The 18482-nt window shown below is 46.7% G+C and overlaps 3 protein-coding genes across 4 annotated transcripts; all 3 read right to left on the bottom strand.

Annotated features, from left to right (window-relative positions):
- Positions 1-444: 444 nt before the first annotated feature.
- On the bottom strand, positions 445-4322 carry dhx58 (DEXH (Asp-Glu-X-His) box polypeptide 58). Of its 2 annotated transcripts, XM_003964799.3 has the most exons (12): positions 4162-4322; positions 3879-4066; positions 3590-3794; positions 3325-3515; positions 3131-3244; positions 2825-2957; positions 2561-2746; positions 2026-2276; positions 1631-1942; positions 1369-1559; positions 1130-1229; positions 837-1022 (listed from the first exon to the last, which is right to left on the bottom strand). In XM_003964799.3, the coding sequence occupies exons 2-12, from the start codon at positions 4053-4055 to the stop codon at positions 837-839; spliced, it is 2046 nt and encodes a 681-aa protein (XP_003964848.2). In that variant the 5' UTR covers positions 4056-4066; positions 4162-4322. The 2 variants fall into 2 exon arrangements, with proteins under 2 accessions (XP_029691915.1, XP_003964848.2); XM_029836055.1 differs by lacking the exon at positions 4162-4322 and having other exon boundaries at positions 445-1022; positions 3879-4058.
- A 1406-nt stretch (positions 4323-5728) lies between these two features.
- Positions 5729-11066, bottom strand: kat2a (K(lysine) acetyltransferase 2A). Its single transcript, XM_003964881.3, has 18 exons — positions 10652-11066; positions 10227-10350; positions 9895-10040; positions 9712-9801; positions 9457-9638; positions 9148-9339; positions 8907-9013; positions 8728-8832; positions 8495-8631; positions 8217-8425; positions 8019-8145; positions 7826-7936; positions 7616-7759; positions 7429-7543; positions 7315-7351; positions 7171-7234; positions 7018-7102; positions 5729-6900 (listed from the first exon to the last, which is right to left on the bottom strand). The coding sequence occupies exons 1-18, from the start codon at positions 10874-10876 to the stop codon at positions 6707-6709; spliced, it is 2394 nt and encodes a 797-aa protein (XP_003964930.1). The 5' UTR covers positions 10877-11066; the 3' UTR covers positions 5729-6706.
- A 907-nt stretch (positions 11067-11973) lies between these two features.
- Positions 11974-18174, bottom strand: rab5c (RAB5C, member RAS oncogene family). Its single transcript, XM_003964798.3, has 6 exons — positions 18059-18174; positions 14597-14919; positions 13586-13737; positions 13334-13456; positions 13164-13257; positions 11974-12848 (listed from the first exon to the last, which is right to left on the bottom strand). Exons 2-6 carry the CDS (start codon positions 14760-14762, stop codon positions 12721-12723), a joined length of 663 nt encoding a protein of 220 aa, XP_003964847.1. The 5' UTR covers positions 14763-14919; positions 18059-18174; the 3' UTR covers positions 11974-12720.
- Positions 18175-18482: the final 308 nt, after the last annotated feature.

The raw sequence follows: 18482 nt of genomic DNA, 5'->3' as shown, positions 1-18482 counted from the left end.
TGAAAACATTGCTCACTTTTAAGACAGAGTGTTAAATGTCCACGTCTCCGCTCAGATGAATGAAATATTTAACGTGGACACAAATCATTAAAGGCTTTCTGCAGCCATCTGAACAATGACCTTTAGAACTGAATCCTGTCAAGATCTGACCTCCACCAAACATGAAGGAAAAATGATCAACATTAAGACGAGACCTTAAGGCAGTGACAGCCACCTTCACCTAAAATCTAAAAATCCTTCAGAGGTCTGGACAGACAGACAAGATGTTTATGCTTCCAGTTGTCAGATGCCCCCCGGCCCCCCACCCCAAAAAAACACACACACACACGCTCACACTTGTCACGTCTGACTCTATCTGCTAACCAATACTGACACCTAGCGGTCATTAAGGTTAAGCGTCTTCAGGCATGAAAACGCTACAGAAACAACACAAACTGAATCTTATTTCATTTTTATTTCTTCTGCATCTGAAGAAATAGAGTAAAAACTAAATGTAAAATATTTGAAAAGCATCATTTTTAAAATAAAAAAAAAGAAATCTGCATATAGCTTATTAAAGGCGATTATTTTAAAATTCTGGTCTGGAAACACGCAACCAGGGCTGAGCCCTGGGGCACAAACAATACTGATGTTGATTTTATGCATGATCAATGTGAAGTGAGTTTAAAGTGCAAAGCCAACTTCCAGGCCCCAGTTATTGTTAAGTTATTGCCGGCACGCATGCGGGGAATCTTTAAAACCACTATTATAGTTAAACACCTTAAAATAAACCATGGAGACACCATCATAGACAAGAGAGTTACCAAGAAGGGGAAACAAATTCTCTTCGTGCCACCTCAGTCCAAGAAGTCAGGCATGTGCTCCTGGCAGTACTCTTCAAAGCTGAAGTCGTCCACTGTGAAGGTGATGTCCCTCCACCGCCGTGGGGTCGTGCGGCCCTGTGGGGTCTCCAGTGCAAAGCTCTCAATGGATAGATTGGGCAACAGTGCAACTTTCTTGTACTTGATCTCAGATCCCCACGCCTGAAAATATGAAACAGGATAAAAGTCACTGCAGACACTGCTGGGCAGGAGGGTGGAGGCCATTATATATATGCTATATATATAGTATATAATATAAGGCGCTGGACCTTATTGCAGCTGCCGTTATTGCAGCTGATTGTGCAGCCGGGCTCCCAGTCCTCAAACGTCCGGTTGAGAAACACTTGCCCACCAGTTTTGTAGTGTTTCCTGTGAGGAAAAGGAAGATAAGATATACTGAATATATATATAAGATATACAGTATATGATCAATTGGGACACTTTACAATAGAGGTTTTATAGAGCAGAGGTTTACTAGTTTCGTGAGCTCTTTCTCAGCTCAACATACTTAAAGTCGGGATTGATGTTGACATAGTGAGCTTTGTCCAAAAGTCTGATGTCGCTCCCAGAGGCCACCTGCTTGAAACAGTTTCGACACAAGAGCTGGACACTGGCGGGGGTGTGCTGACTCCTCCGCTTAGCTTTCTGACTCTCTTGTACTTTCCTTTTCATGATGGCCTCCCTTTGCATCTGAGCTATCTGAAGAGAGAGGACAAAGGACGATAAGAGGCTGGCAGAGAGGAGGGTAAACCTCAGACAAACACCCTCACCTTGCTGCGAAACTCCGGTGGCCTCATCGCTTGGATCACAGCGATGGCGTCTCCCGTCAGCTCATCCAGATACTCATTGATGTGCTCGCGTCGCTCTTCACGCCCGCCCTTCTGGGCAATGACTGAATACTGACTGTCTCTGGCTCTGGCGCGCCCGCTGGCCTGCTTCTGGGCGATCTCATTCGTAAGCAGGCCGTAGCGCACCACCAGGTTGCATTCTGGGATGTCCAGGCCTTCCTCGGCCACGCTGGTGGAGATGAGGAGGTTCAGGTCCCCCTGACGGAAACTGCGGATGGTGTCCTTCTGTTTCACCTGGGAGAAAAGCAGGCGGGAGTCAAACAAACACGCATGTTCTGATTCTGGCTTCTACATCTGGAGTGGTTATGAGCACACACGTGCGTCATGGTGTCGATGCCGTTTCCAGCACCGGTCAGGATGGCCGCCTTGATCCCGGCCTGCTGTAAGGTGCTGCTGGTGCTGACCCAGTCACAAAGGCAGTGGGTGCTTTTCCGAGTTTTACTGAAGAGGATCCCCCTGGACTCCCCGTCTGGTCTAAACTGGTTCAGCAGCACGCTCTCCAGTTTGGACATTTTGGGGTTCTCGTAGCGAGAATCTCCCGCGTGGTGCTTCAGCTCCGCCCGATTCTCTGCGTGAACGTGACAAAGAGCTTCAGCTGCGTGATGGAGAAACTTCAGAGCAGTACAAAATATTCTGAAAAATCTCATTAACACGCTGCTATTAATGTTCTCAAGCATCAAAAATACATTTGTATATATTTGTATGAATGTGTTCAGGATCAGTAAAGTAAATCATTAATTTAGTGAAACCTGCAGTGTTGTAACCAAAGTATTTAAATGTAATAGAGTAGTAATTACCTCCAGGAACGCGTAAACGTATCAGGTAGTTTTATAAAGGAGTGTAAATACGCACCGCGGTAAAGTCCCATCAAGAAGAAATCCGTCCCATCGATTTCCGTGTCGACTTTGCTTCTGTAAAAGTCCTTCAGCGAGCGGTAAGCATCCAGCATTCTCAGGGTGTCGTTGATGAGCAAGGCATCGTTGTACTTCCGGAGGTGGAGAGCACACTGCGCCCACACTCTGTTGTCCTCTTTCACTCCTGACGCAAACACAAAGGTCTTTACAAACACCGTCTCCGTCTCCGTCTCCGGCGGCCGCCGCGGCACCGCGTGCTCACCATGCCGCTCCAGAATCACCACGTCTGCTTCGTACTCCTGTGTGCCGCATTCCCTCAGTGTGATGTTGTTAGGGAGATCCATGAAGTCGTGGATCCTCTGCATCATCCATTTCAGATGGTCCCCGAATGGATCCTGAGGAGACAAAACAAAGAGTTTTGTCCATTAAAAACGCTGAAGAACTACTCCAAAGTTTATCAGCAGTACTGGCTTAAATAAAAGTAATTTTTCTGTCTAAAGGAGAATAAAACTTTAAACCTGGAATGGAGTGAATGCTCTCACTGGTTAATGCAGGTACATGACCTCACCTCGGGCCTTTCGTCGACGATGTCGAACGTTTTGACGGGCTTGGGTACCCTCTCCTCCAGGTCCGGCAGGTAGTTTTTTGTGGAAACTATGTCCGAGTCCAGGTTGGCACAAATCTGGGGGGATGAAGGTGATGAGGATGAGGAGGAGGGAGAAAACAGCAGCCAATCCGGTTGTATGAGGGACGACCCCTGACCTGTAGGACGTATTCCACAGCTCTCTCCAGAATCTTTTCTCCCCCCGTACCCAGAGAGGCAGTCAGGCCAAGAACCTGGGGCAGCGCTCGCTCCCCATTCAGCTTTTTCTCCACATAGCAGCTCATTATCTGGTTGTAGACAGCCTGCTTCTTGGTGTGGTGACACTCGTCGATGATTAGCAGTGTGATATCTGCGAGGAGAGAATCAAAGGTTTAAAAGTGAAGTCTGATTTTAAAGCATCCCTGACCTCATGGTGTTATTTACCCGAGAGCTCCACGTGTTTGGCTTTGTCCGTGTTTATCATGGCGTTGTACAGGATCTGCGCCGTGCAGATGACAACATCTGAGTCCTTCACCACTTGCCCGAAGAAGTCCCTCTCCTCGCTGTCCCCACTGATGGGAACCACTCTGTAGCTCCGGTCCAGGTGAGGCTGGAACTCCTTGGTGTAATGCTGGTCTACAAGGTGAATCTGTGGTGGAGCAGTCGTCAGAGAACAAGCCACATCACAAAGCTTCTGGTTTCTGCTCCTTCACTTAGATGCTCGTCACAATACCTTGTTGACTAAGACCACCACCTTTGCCTTGGCAGTGGTCTCCAGGTGCCTCTTGGCCACATACACAGCAGCACGAGTCTTTCCAGCGCCGGTTGGCAGCCAAATAATGATGTTTTCTCCCAGCAGAGCCCTTCGGACCACTTCCTGCTGGTAGGAATACAGTCTAAAATCTGCCATCGCTCACGTCCCTGTTTAAAAGCATGGGAATCAGGATAAAGAGCATGAAAAATGGAAACAGAGAGGTGGAAAGAAGCCTTCTGAAAATGAGCTTCTGTAAACTCACCAGTCAGCTGTGTGCAGCTCCCCTTCGCTCACTGTCAGCACAGTGAAGAGGGGGGAATTTAAAGGCACTAAAGTGAAAGTAAAACAGAGGGAGCCGAAAACGAATGTGCAGAGGGAGGCTCTGGACCAACAGCAGCTCGTCGTCTCTGTGCAGTGACAGGAAACAGCTGACAAGATCTCATTGTTTTCAAAGGCTTCATTAAACTGAAGTCACATCTAATGACGGCTTTACATATTCCTAATGTGCCCAGTGAGGACATCAAAAGCTCTCGGGCGATGGTGCACCCTGGCTGGGTAAAGACCTTCAGGTTTGGTTTGGTTTAGTGCTTTGTCAGGAAAACAAAACTTATCAGCTGTGACTCACATCCTCATATTGCCTCACACGGCTCATGAATAACAGATAGGTTCGCTGGGTGCACACGATGGAAGCTCCTCCAAAATCTGTTAAAAACAACAATAATGCCATGTGCCTTTGCCTCTCCTGGAAATGGGGTTTTAAACCTTTAGCTACTATTCTTGTCATACATGTTAAAAACATCCAATATCCGCTGCTTTGCTTTGAGTCACACCGTCATGTAAATCAAAGAGTTCCCGACTGCCTGCAGAAACCCTGGAGGATCCTTCATCAACTCCCCTGTTAACAAAGGAAGCGAACGAAAACTTCAAACTCAGAGCAGTCTTTAAGTTCTGTTCAGATGTGTTCAAGTGGCGGACCGCGGGCCAGATCCTGCCCACCAGTCAGTCCAGACTGGCCCACCTGTGGGTCCAAAATATTATTTGTTCTCTTCTTCAATACCTTTATTTAAAACAAAATATCTCCAAGCTGTAATTGTGGAAATTGTTAGAATCTAGATGGTGGGAAACCTACTTTAGAAGGCTTGGGTCCTCCACATTTTTCCTACAGCTTAAATAAGAGGGGAAGAACAGCTCATCTCTCAGCCACATCCATTCAAACGCACACAAGCCCGATGATTGAATCCATCTTTGAGCTGCATTTATAAAAATTTCATTACTTCAAAGGCCATGAAACAACACAGCAACAGTAATTATTATTTAAAAGGTGCTGCTCTCTTAGTGACCTGATTTAGAGGCTGGATTAGGGTGAACTGTGCCCGTCATATACGTAGAAGAAAAACCTGTTCATTTCCACAGTAAGGTGTCGACACGGTAACACTCTGTTTGGGTTTGTTATTAACTGTTGAAATGGGGACCCACTGAAGGAGAGCCGTTGTACCTCCAGAGCCTCCCTCAGCGGGGCCCCATCAGTTTCGTTTCTCCGAATCGCTGCTCCCAGTTTACATCATTCGTAGCCAATCACCTTCAGACACAGCTCACCCGGAAATCCAGCGCGTTATTACTGTAATTCTGCAGTGAGATTAGGAATTTTGAGAGTTCTGATGCAGAAGTTTCAAATTACATGAGACAGGAGAGACCGACATAAGTCTAGCCTGCACCGTCTGAGCAGGAAACCATATAAACATATTTACTCTCAACCCTCAAATTCTGTTAAAACATAAGTATCTGATAACTCACACTCCTCTGACGACAAACTGCAAGAGCTCCAGACATTCTCAAGAAAATCCTTTATTGTCACCAACAGTTGAACAGTTACGGTGAATGGCACCTTCCACCGCCGCTCACGAGCCACCACCAAACACGACAACGCTTCACTGACCTTTTTATATGAAAACGTGAGATGCAGCACAAATTGAAAACCCTGAAATATGTGACACTGGCATCCTTTCAACTAGGAAAGGCTGGAAAAGGAAAAAAATAAATGGCCTCATTGATGGCGTTCGTGACTCGGAAGCCGTCGTCTTCCACCAGTTCAGACCCATCAAGAATCCTGTAAACCTGCGATCACCACAAACCGGCGATGGTGCTGCTTGAAGGAAAAGTGAGTGTGTGTGAGACTATAGAACTAAATCCACTTGGACATCAGTAAAGCTGTGCTAATGAGTGCTTTGGAATCAAACTCTACATGTGAGATGCGGTGCAGCACTATGTAACATATTTAATGTGCAAATAACGTGTTGCTGCGAGGATTTAATGGAAGGCAACGGTATATTCACTTCTTATACCAACAACGGGATCCAGCGGGTTTCCCCACTGACGTCAATCATCCGAGCGCTCCTATATTTGCTTTTATTGCCAAGTGTTTGAAGGGTCTTCAGCCCTGAAAGAAAACCCCCGGAAAACCCATGAAGATGCCTGGATGTTCAAGTGTCTGTCAGCAGTGGAAGGCAACGCGGCTTTCGGTCCCGAGGTCGGTCCTCAACGCTGCTGAGCAAACTGGAATGAAGAATCCCGATCGGACGTGACGAAGGCCGATGGGATTTTAGATGTGCCGACGCTGTTCTGACCCGGAGCTGGAGCTTTGGTACACTTGATAGGTGATGTAACGCGCTGACTGGAGGTTGTTTCCCAGCATTCCCTGCTGTTTGTTCAGGTCCGACATGTAAAATGTGTAAAAACCCTTTGATGAGATGACCCTCACCAACGTCCTTGGGATTTTCCTCCCTCTTCTTTAACGGAATATTGCGAGTTCATTTCTCGATCAGGCCTCCGTCTTTTAGTTTGAAGTAGAAGAACTTCTCCAAGGTGTTGGCACACTTGCAGTACTCGCTGTCTGGGTGGTTGTACTCACGACAGTTAGAGATGATTCGCTGCAGGTCGGCAATGAAAAGTTTCTTGGTCACGTAGTATCTGTTCTTCAGTCGTTCTGTCATGGTCTTCAGGTCTGAGGAGAAGATCAAGGTCCACACAAAATAAAGAGAAGCAGAGATGAACTTGAGAGAAGACGTCCGCCTAGAAGGCGAATCATCTTCCATTTTCAGAAACAATCGTGCGGACTGACCGATAGGAAAGCGGATGATCTCGTAGTAATCTGGAGCCTCGGATTTCTTAACAGGTTCCATGAAGGGCCAGGCATCAGGATGACTCTGAGGGGGAATACTGGTTTTTTTACCTCTGCTTCTCCAGCACTCCCATGTTCAGCAGATACACTTACCTTTATCTGGGCCAGAAGGTTCTTCAGCATGTTGTACAGCACATCTGGATCCTTCACCTCTTTCCTGCAACACGTGAAATGATGGACAGTGTCCGACCTTAAAGGACCCTGATGTTATTGAATCATATTAAAATGGAATGTTACCCTTTGTCCTTGTTGCTGGGCTTCCAGCCTGTTTCCCCTTGAAGGAAACAGTCGGCGTATTAACACAACTTCACACAGATTTGAAAAGAATAACCAAGCGTCTTCAACACATACGTATGCCTGGAATGCTCTCCACCGGGATCTGTCGCACACCCTCTTTGAAGCAGGTGAGTCCTGGGTAAACCTTCCTGATCTGGCTCTGTTTCCTCTCAATCAGCTTCTTTATAATCTGCTCAGACATTTAAGATTCATGCGCTCAGCCGCAAAAGCTCCCGGATGGACATCTGCGGGTCTCACCGACCTCCTTCTGTCTTTTGATGATGTGCGAGAGCTCGGTGTAGGGGATCCTCGGGTTCAGCTCACACTCCATCAGCGTCGCCCCCTCGTAATCTTTGATGTATCCCAGGTAGCGGCTTTTCGGCACTTTGATGTCTTTGGAAAAACCCTGAGAGGAGGGAAAAGAATGACAGAGAGAAGAGCCAGAGGAGCACGGGGGTCACGGCTGCAGTACCTGCTTCTTGAAGTAGCCAATGGCATACTCGTCAGCGTAGGTGAGGAAATAGAGGATGTTGTGTTTGATGTGATACTCCTTCAGGTGGTTCATCAGGTGGGTTCCGTAGCCCTTGGAATTTAAAACAAGCAGCATGTTACCATTCCAAAAGCTTTCCCAGCTGCTGGTGAGGTCATCAAAGGTGGAGCTTTACCTTGACCTGCTCGTTGGACGTGACGGCACAGAAGACGATCTCTGTGAAGCCCTGAGTTGGAAACATCCTGAAGCAGATGCCGCCGATGACGCGTCCATCTTTGATGAGGGCGAGGGTCTTGTGCTTTCTGCGGACATTTCAGACGTGAGTAGAGCGCGACGGCATCCGCTGCCCCGAGGCCCGAGAGCGGCGACTTACGGGTCAAAGACCAGCCGGGTGATGTACTCTTTAGGCATGCGAGGTAACTGGTGAGAGAACACGTTCTGTAGACCAACCAACCACATCAGGATCTTCTTATTGGACTTTTGGGAAAGCGAGTTCCCAATGACGTGAAACTCGATGATGCCCCGCCTTTCCTCCAGCCGGGCCGTCTCGTCGCGTGCGGCGTTTGGCGTCAGCAGGTTCGTCTGTCGGCATTCATATTTGAACTGTGAACCACCGCCAATCTGCAGCCAGCTGACACCAGGAGACTTTACCTCTGGCCCGAGCATGGCGGCGGGGTCGGTAATCGTCATCATCACTTCGTTAACCAGCTCCATCGGGATGTCTCCCATCACACGGATTCGCTTGGCATCCTCCAGGGTCAAGGCCTCCGAAATTTTACGCTTCTCTCCTGAGACACGCGAGAGCCATTTCAACCACACAAACACATGCAGTCGATGTTTTTTTTTTAATCCCCAATTCAGAATCATTAAAGCCGAGCACAGACCCGTATGGGGCTCGGCGCCGCCGCTCTCCACATTCCCTACAGCCGACACGCCACTCAGACCCTTGGGCAAAGCAGGAGAGCCGGACACAGCGGCGGGGCTGATCACTTCAATGGAGAGACACAGAGACACATCAACAGAGCCGATTCAACAACACACCCAGAAAGAAACGAGGACGTACCCGTCTGATGCCCCAGTTGTGTCCCGTCTGAAGCTGGCACGGTGAAATCTGCTTCCCAGATTGGGGAATTTTCACCATAGATTTCTTCTTCCAGCATGGACAAAAACCTGGAGACATTTCACATCGGCTGTTATTTGAACGGCAAATATCCGCTGCGTAATTCAATGAAGTGAAAGGATAAACAGGGATGCTCTTGAAACGTGACATTTTCACCCATAAACACAGGACGGTTTCATCTCACTTGGGAAAGTGTGTGAGGATGAGTGTGCGTTTCTCTGGCAACAGTTTGTCCTTTTCCACTCTGAACTTCTCCAGGAGCTGACGCCGCGTCACAATGAAGATGGACTTGAGCAAACTGCGGCCGAACACTTGAGTGGTTTCATAACGTGGCAGGCTGTCGTTACTCTGGGGGACGTGGCAGTAGCACAGCCACCTGGGAGGGAAATAACACCATCAAGTCTGCACCCGGTATTACTAAAACCCTAAACTAGCATGTTCTTACAAACGTTAATATTGTTGCTCTGTTACCTGCTGAGTTACATTCACACACCTGGTGTAGTCCACTTTGTAGGCTGTTCCATCGTCCTTCTGTGTGCGCTGGCGATACTGCGTCGGTGTCTCCAGTTTCCAGTAGTTCAGGCACAACAGGAACATCTTTGACAGCTCAAACATGGTCTGCCTTTCCTTTGGCGCTAGGTGGCTGAACTTGTACTGGACAAAATTCAAAACTCCCTTTGGAGGCACACAATAATGCAGGGGTTTATTGTCAAATAAACATAAATAGTTCGTTTTGTTTCAGGGTTACCTGTTCAATGTTGGGCTTCTCAAAAGGTGGACTTCCTAGAGAACCTTCTACCACAGGCTGGCTCATCTGAAGGATACTTTTTCTTAAAAGCTATTTAAAACAGGGTGAAAAGAAGAAACAGGTTGGTTTCTGGAAGATGTTGACATGTAAGGCGGAGATAGGGCTACACACACATTTGCTCACCTTAAACAGGTAAAAGTAAACTTGTTTGGTGTCGGTGTCTTCCTCTTTGTGCACGGACATAAAAAGATTCTCCACATCCACAACCATCCCCAAAAGCCTGTTGATCTCATCCTCTGAGACATTCTCCAAGTGAGACACATGGTCAGCTGTCATCAATACAAGTTTAAAGTCACACCAATTCACGGCTTCGCATGCATTTTCATTATAGCTATGAACAAGCCTTACAGTCATACATGTACAAATGGATATAATGTCAGTGGAGCGCAGTGAACTCCTGGAATCTGTTAGTTATTTCAGTGATTAACAGTTTGCAAAGGGTGATGAGTTTGTACCCAGAGAATGTTCACAGCTGCGGCACGACTCGCTCAGGCTGGCGGCTTGCTGCTGCAGATCCATACGTGGGGCAGATGGAGGATTCGGATTTTTCCATCCATTGCACTTGCAGGTGTCAATTGCCTGGAGAAACGCAAATTACTCTAAACAACGGAAGCACCCTGCACAGTGCGCGGGCATCTGCTTCTAGACATCAGTGAATAACGAAGTAATAAACTTAGCTAGCTAATATCAACAGCAAAATATCTGCAGCACTGTTTGTAGCTAGCTAGCTTTTAAAGTTAACAAATATACCATTCTTTTATTTCGGTTATGAGTTCTCCCTATCTGCCTCTTTATAGTGCACTGGCTTATACATATATATAAAAACACTAATACTATTACTTAGTTGTGCTGTGGAACTTTGGTTAGAAACATCAGCTACCTTGCAAGCAGAGAATACGCCAAGTTTCTCGAGCTTTTTCGCCCGTGGGAAAGCTCGGACTTGAGCTTTCTTTTGGCTTGCACGCTGTTGCTGGCTTAGTCCCGGTCGGGCTGGGTCACTGTTCCCCGACCCAGAACCTGTATTACCGGTGCTGGAGCCAGCTGAGCCACCGGTCTGGGCTTGAAGAAGCCGGGGTTGCAAGGCCTGCGCTGCCGGGTCCGACATCTCCACGCCGCCAGATTCTTCCTCTACGCTTTTACTTCTGTGATGGCTTCAGGTGCTGTCGGAAATATTGCATTGTAAGCGCTGTTGTAAAATGTACACTTACGATTGTAAATTTCAATCTGGCCAATCACTAAATGTCATTTTGATTTCACTAGGGAGTAATAACCCAATACAGACACTGATATTTTGATTTTTATATTAAATATCACGATCGTCGATTTTTCTGCTTCGATGGTTGAAGTAAGCGCATGTCCGAATGTTTAGCGCCACCTTGTGGTCACATTACACAACTACTTACTTGTCCATCGCAAAAAGGGCGTTCACCGATAACAAAAGTGATTCGGGGGTGAGATATATTGTGACAACAATAACACTTTTTCTGCTTCGATAAACTATATGTTCAAAACGAATGGCCGTATTACTAAAGCGACGTTGGTACCGTAGTGGAACAATAAACCAAGCTTTCGTATGCCCTCTAGTGGTCAATAATGTGGATGGCATATTTCAAAACCTTCCAAAGAAACACCAGTTAATCATATCATGTACCAGCAATCATTAATTTACTGTGCTGGCAGTCATGTTGTTTTGATTACAAGGATTTGAATCTTGAAAAATATTTTTAAAAATGCAGGTCGTAGAAACCAGCATTTCAAAATGTCCAATATGCAAAGCATAGAACTTATTCAGTATTATCCACATCTGTTGTGATTCCATGTTATAAACAGGCAAACATTAAATAAGTTCCCATTATTTATTGGTAAAATTACATATTTCCCTCTTATTTCTTTACCCGTGACCCCCGGCGTGCCCATTACCCCCCCACCTGGCAGCAGCGGCTGCTGTGCATGTACATTTGTGCTAGTTGTTGGCGTAAGAACAGGATGACAAAGCAATTCCTGTGATATGAACAGCAAAAACAAAGACAGACCAACAAAAGGAAATGAGCTTCGCTCACAATGGTGAGTCAGAAACATTAAACAACATAGTTTTAAAAAAATTAAGACAGATGAGTCAAAAAGATCCATCACAAAAGAACCGACGATCGATAGTTGATGATGAACAGCTCTGAGAGAATACTGCTGCCAATAAAACACAACTGTGATTTGGTCAAATCTTTATGTTGTTGTCATTTTACAGTGAAGATTTCATACAAACACGTGGGTGCTGAAATGATTCATGGTTGACTGTGGCTTTCTGGGGACATTTTTAAAGTTTTTGCTCTGAATCACACTGGACCGCTGGTGTCAAAAGAAATAACAAAAGACAACATCATAATTAATCTACGCAGCTCTATCCAGAGGGAAAGATCTGTCCGTTCGCCTGTTTTAAACCCTCCCGTTCCAGGAACAGAACAGAAAAGGCTGCTGCATGCAGGAAATACTTCAAAAATGTCTGCCGCTTGAGAAAAAAGGTAGTAAAAGAGCAAGGACAGGGTCAGCCTGTTAATATTCCTTCTGGTTTTATCTTTTTTTTTTTTTCTCCACAGCACAAATACAGAAAATCAGGGGGAGCATGATGGCCCTCTAAGAGTCTTGAAATAGGTGATTTCTGTTTCTTCCATGATTGGGAGGTGTCCCCCCTAAGGTGGTGCCGAGTGTCTGTCATCAAGAGATGGATGGGAAAGTCTGGGTGTTTAGAATGGGATTCTAGAGGGTCGATTTCTTGCTGATCGGTTCGACAGCTGGAACCATCGAGGGGGAGGGGGCTGGCAGTTTACTGGCCACTCGTTTGCCAACAGTTTATTGGTGCTATGTTGATCGTAGGGTAGCTGGTCCGAACATGGTTTGGGTAGTAACTGGTCTGGTTGATCGAAGCGGCGGGATTGGTTGGACGCCGGCGCTGTGTTAGTTCCCGCCCCCACAGCACTGGCTACCTCTGCCCTGCGGCGCAGCTTCCTGCAGGTCCACGCCGCCGCGGGCTCTTCCCCCAGCGCCGGATCCACCCTGAGGCTCGTTTTTAGGCAGCTTCTTGGCTGTTGACAGTCAGAAAACAGTTAATTGGTTTCTATCCCCGAAGGACCGCGGGGGTCTTCTCCTCAAAAGCTTGTCACGTTCTACTGGGACTGACATCAGCGTGCTCAAAACATGGAGGCGTTTTATTTAATGAAAACAAACCGTTAAAGGGGGACACTTCAAATCCCTGACCACGCTTAAAAAGTCACTTTTTAAAATCACTTTAGAATTATGAAGCGCGTTATCAGCCTGATCGGTTCTTCACTCGATTTGAATGCAGCCGATAGTGAAAGCAGCTGCTGCCATAAAGTTAAACATTAATGGCCGCTGCTCACCTATCGCCATGAAGATCTCATTGACATTCATCGCAGTCTTGGCTGAAGTTTCCATAAAGAGCAAACTGTTGTCGTCTGCATACGCTTGCGCTTCCTGACAAAAGCAAAAGGAGGAAGCAGAGTTGGAGGTTTGTAGTGAAGAGGACTTGCCCGTTGGAGCTGCTCTTTACCTGGTGGTCCACAGCGCGCTTGTTGGCCAGATCCGCTTTGTTTCCTGCCAGGGCGATCACGATGTTGGGGCTGGCCTGCCGCTGCAGCTCCTTCACCCAGTTCTTCGCGCGTGTGAATGTATCCTTGAAGGCAGAGAAAGCAATTCTAAACACAACATTTAAACAGAAGAAAGAGCGGACGAACACAGGCCTCCTGCAGCCTAATTCAAGACACGCGACTTTGAGAGTCTCTGCTGGTGTCATGTGACTCACGGTGTTGGTGATGTCGTAGACCACAATAGCGGCCTGAGCTCCTCTGTAGTACATCGGCGCCAAGCTGTGGTAGCGTTCCTGCCCAGCAGTGTCCCAGATCTCAAACTTCACTGTTGTATCGTCCAAACATACCGTCTGTGTGAGGAAGGCAGCTGGAAAGACAGCAGAAAACACACCCATGAGACACACAAATGCTCCAAGACGCAGAGAAGGGAAAGAACCCTTTGACAGAAGTATCACGTTACATAATTCTGGCCTTATTGTACAACACCGGTGCTGCTGAAAGCAAACAATCCATGATATCAGCTTTATGGCCTCAGTATATGGCAGCAACACTGCACACAAGGCTTACTCAGCGCCCCGTCACATGACAGAGGAAACTTTACGCTGATGCGCTTCAAAGCTCTAATCTTTGACCAAGTGTGCAACTGACTGCGGCAGCAGAGGAGAAAACGTGCTGACTTCAGCTGAGCGTCGCGTCACCTCTTTACTCACCACTTACAGGGAATTAGGGGAACGGTGGTGCACGCCCACACCCAGGGCTCGCACCCCGTCCACTTTAGATTCGAACGTCTGAGTCTTTTGACGTCAAAAATGAAACCAAATCTCGGCCTTCCGCGGCTGAAAGTCACCATCATCTGTTTTCACCTTTATTCATTCAATTCCGATCAGCTTCGGGGAACGACGGCAGATTTAGGAAACCCCCATTGTTGTCTCAGTTCCTTCCTGCACCCTGAGTGCTGCACTGCTGCAGACAGACGGCCAATAACAGGCAGCACTGTAATCACGAACAATCGCGGACGTCTGCATGATCCATACGCGCGTCTATCAGGTGGAAGCTTCACGGGAGAGTCAGGCAATCAGGTGCAAGAACCGGTTCTGCTACTCCCCCATGAACCAACAACAGAAAGCATCAAGTTTAACAAGTTTGGAGCTGCTTTGCACTGGCAGGGACATGTTTTCCTCCAACATCACCGACATGTAAAAGGAAACTGGTGCTTTCAGCCGTACCTCCAATGGTGCTCTCCTGGTATTCGTGGAACTGGCCTTTGACAAAGCGCAGCACCAAACTGGACTTTCCCACTGCCGATTCCCCCAACAGCACCAGCTTAAACTGGCAGATCTTGTTGCTCACTGCTGTGCCATTGGTCCGCGTCGTTCCGCCTCGCCCTGCCATAGCCCAGTGCTGAAGATGTGGAGGGAGAATCCAGGAGAAACGGGAGAATACTGGTTTCAGTTCCGGCCTGAGTGGAGGGCTGGTTGATGCTCAGGTTCAGGTGTGCTGGTTCACTTTAGGCAGGTGACAGAGGGAGCGGGGACCTCACCAGATGGAGCTAGAAAAAACAACAACATTCATTTTAATCTTTACTCAGGGCTGAAAAGGTCATTTAGTTGGGGTATTGGGAGAAACAAGTGCTCCTGTGGTGGCAACACTGGCTCAAAGCCCTCCCCACTTCCTGTTTCTGCTGTCTGGACTTCCACCCTGAAGATTTACAAACTCAATGTCATGTTTTTGCTCACTATTTCACATGTGCTGTGCCAACTAGCACCGTTTCCTTTCATCAGCGTCCACACTGTGACATCAGCGGGGATTCTGCACACACAAACACCTGAGGTCTTCGTGCAGCCCACGTTTCTTCCCTGAAACTTCACACCCAGCACCTGAAGACGCCAATACAGCGCTTTAGGCTGGGCTATTTTGAGAGTTGTTCAGATGGTTATGAACAATCGCGAGCGCTCTGGTTTTAGCACTGACAAAAAAAACGCCCAATTTATGTTTATAGTTCTCAGGTTAAGAGAAGTCAGAAGCAAACAGCCTCATTAAGAAAGATTTTAAAACTTGTGAGTGCACCATGCTGCCACATTTATTCTCTGCACTTCAACCTGCTTTGCATCTCCGAAACGTTGCCTAATCGTGTGTCCCCCCCCCCCCCCATGAGGTCAGCCAGCTTCTGCTTGGCTAAAGGACAGGAAACACAACTCATCTCAAAGCAGGAAGTGAAGATAGCAGAGAAAACGTTACTGCTGAGCCCACGAAATATCTAGATATTCTTCATTTTGGCACTGGGACAAAGTGGTGTTGAAACACTAAAGTGGAGTGGCGACAAACAGGAGGTTGGGGCACTTGGGCGGAAGCTTCCAGTTCCAGCTGACAAAGACTTCAGCTCTTCTTATTTCCCCTCTCTGACCAGCTGAGAGGGTCCGACACGTCGACGTGGGATAAAATACACGGATTTTATTCAAGTTCAAGCTGTTGCAAGAAACACACATTTAATTAGTAGTGGGCAGGTCTAGAATGACACAGGTAATGCAGCAGGCATTGTGAAAGGCAGCAGTGGGCGTCTAACTTGCAATTAGAGGCTCTGATGCAGCAGTAAACCTGCAGACATCTTAAAGAAACAAGCTTCAGTGGGATCATAACGGTGTGGAGACCCAAACAAGGAGCCCAGGAGAAACAGATGGGTAGAGAAAAGGAAGAAAAAAGGTCCAATTTAGAGGGAGAGTCTGAAATATTCATCATGGTCTCTAACATGCTCTGTTCCCAGGTGGAAACACCTGACATGAAATGTATTACTATTATTATTATTATAATAACAATAATAACGCATTATTTACCTGTTTGGTGAGATACTGTGGCTCAAATATGATGACATACTCCCATATATTAAACTAAAATGTAAAACCTAAGGTTTCCTACAGCGCAATGTGATTTTGCACAGTGAATTAACAGTTTATGCAGCAATTAGACAGAAGCCGTTAGTTTTGAAAAGCAGGCTGGGACTTGTGGTGCCGGGTGGGGTGGAGCCCTGGAGGAGCAGTTGGTTCTGATATGAAGGGTGCAGCGTCACAGCTTGTCCAGTCCGCTAAATGGCAAAAGTCTACTGACTTCAGACATCCCTGTGAAAGATCAGCCATGCCATAATATTAATAGAACAGTAGAAAAACCAGCTCTCTGCTGCAGGTCCTAAAGAAGACAACGATGAAAGGAAACTCCTGGACCAACAGAAACAGGATAATCGTCATTAGATGGTCCGTAGGAAATGAGAGGCTTCACTTCCTCGTGCCATCGGTAAGAAAAACCCAGAGAGGAAAATCTCCCCAGTGTCCCCAACAAAATCCACTCCTTTAGGTCAAACATTACTCCTAAAGCAGCGGAACCCTTAAAAAAGTGTTTTTTTAAGGTCTGTTACATAACTGCATGTGATTACTACATTATTACTACATTAGTGTTGCACAGTTCCTGAGTCTAAGCAAAGACAAAATGGAGAGTTGGGGTTTTTTTTCTCTTTCAGCTAATCTACAAACAAAATCTGATTTTCTTTTCCTGGAGAAGCTCAACTCTATTATGCATCACAGATGTGAGCTCCTTACAAACATTACACTCGTATGCTAACCTAACACAGCTGGGGGCCCGGTTCAGAACGCATGTTGAGATGCACGTGGACTCTTAGACAAGAGTTTAACAACCCTGCAGATTAACAAACACAACACAGCTGAGTCCAGAGAGAAAGGTCTGATAGATGCGTCTCCCAGTCCAATTTGATATATAATGCATAATCCTTCTATCAGGGCTAGAAGTGTCATCGTCTCTGCAGGACAAGGTCCAAAGCCCATAAAAGATCAAGCCAGTAACAGTTTATCCACTCTGGGTCTGATGGAGTCCTGAACACGTGTGCAGACACAGTAAACAGTTGTCAGCAGTAATGAAACCTTTATGACCTCTCAGGTCAGCAGCAGGTTCGCTAAAGTCTCCCAACCCAGTCTCAAAGCATTAAGGCCTGGGGGAAAAACGTCCTTCTTATTGAGAAAAGGACAACTTCTGTCTAAAGCTTAAATTATGGGGTGACCTCATGTCCCCATTGCAAAATTAACAATTAACCACAACTTTCTAAATTTGCACTCGCTGCAGCGTTGCGAATGTAAAAGGAGGCATGAGAGCGCGTCCAAATAAAGCGAGTTCACACTGTAACTGATTCAGCATTTAACAATAGTACAGCAGTTTCCAAACGAAAGGCGACCGACTGAATTTATCAAGCATTAGCATTAGCATTAGCTTATTAGCCTGAGCAGCCGACTTGACCAAATCCAACTGCGCTTGGTAAACTTGAATCCTGCTAGCATTAGCCTTATTAGCACCGACGCCAGGTGCCAAAAACGTCAACAGACAACTTTCCCGTCCTGAGGCCCGCACCGTCAGCTATTGGGACAACTGTCATTCCTCTGCTGGAATAAACATGCGTCACACGCCTTTTCTGGCCCCAACATAGTGATTTTGATGATTTCTCAGGGGGCTCGCAGTCTGTCTCGATGCTGTCTGATGGACATTAAGACTCTATCTAGACTTGCAGATCGTTTCATTCTCAGTAGATTGCGGATAACTGCGTCCCGTCGCCTCGCTAAACTGAAAAAGGTCTATGTGGTTTGACTGACGCCATTTCCAAACATTTTCTTTAGTTTCAAGTTTTCACTTACAATACTTTCTCTTCTTTCGCTAGCGTCATCGGCGGCTGTCTTCTGCTCGGTCTTCTTCGTGGGTTCTGGCCTTCCCTTCCGGTTCGCCCCATTTCCGGGAACGTCCCACTTTTAGTCACGAGACAGTGACCAATGAGAGAAGCCCGAAGGAGGCGGCCAAATAATAATAATAATAATAATAATAATAATAATAATAATAATAGGAAGAAGAACTTACATCTTCTTATATAGATATAGGATATAGGAATATCTTACGTATAGGAATATCTTATAGGTATAGGATATAGGAGTGTCTTACGTATTTTAGTTCACTGGGAAAAAGTCTTTGATTCCAGAGACTTTCCCCTTGTTTTCTTTCATCTTCAGCCCAGTCTGGGTCACTGCCCAGTGAGTCCACTGGAGAACAGTCTCGTCCTTGTTTAGA

Source organism: Takifugu rubripes, chromosome 5 (assembly GCF_901000725.2).
Source record: "Takifugu rubripes chromosome 5, fTakRub1.2, whole genome shotgun sequence".
Lineage (NCBI taxonomy): Eukaryota > Metazoa > Chordata > Actinopteri > Tetraodontiformes > Tetraodontidae > Takifugu > Takifugu rubripes.
The sequence above is the reverse complement of the archived record's forward strand: the minus strand, read 5'-3'. Positions and strand labels throughout refer to the sequence as shown.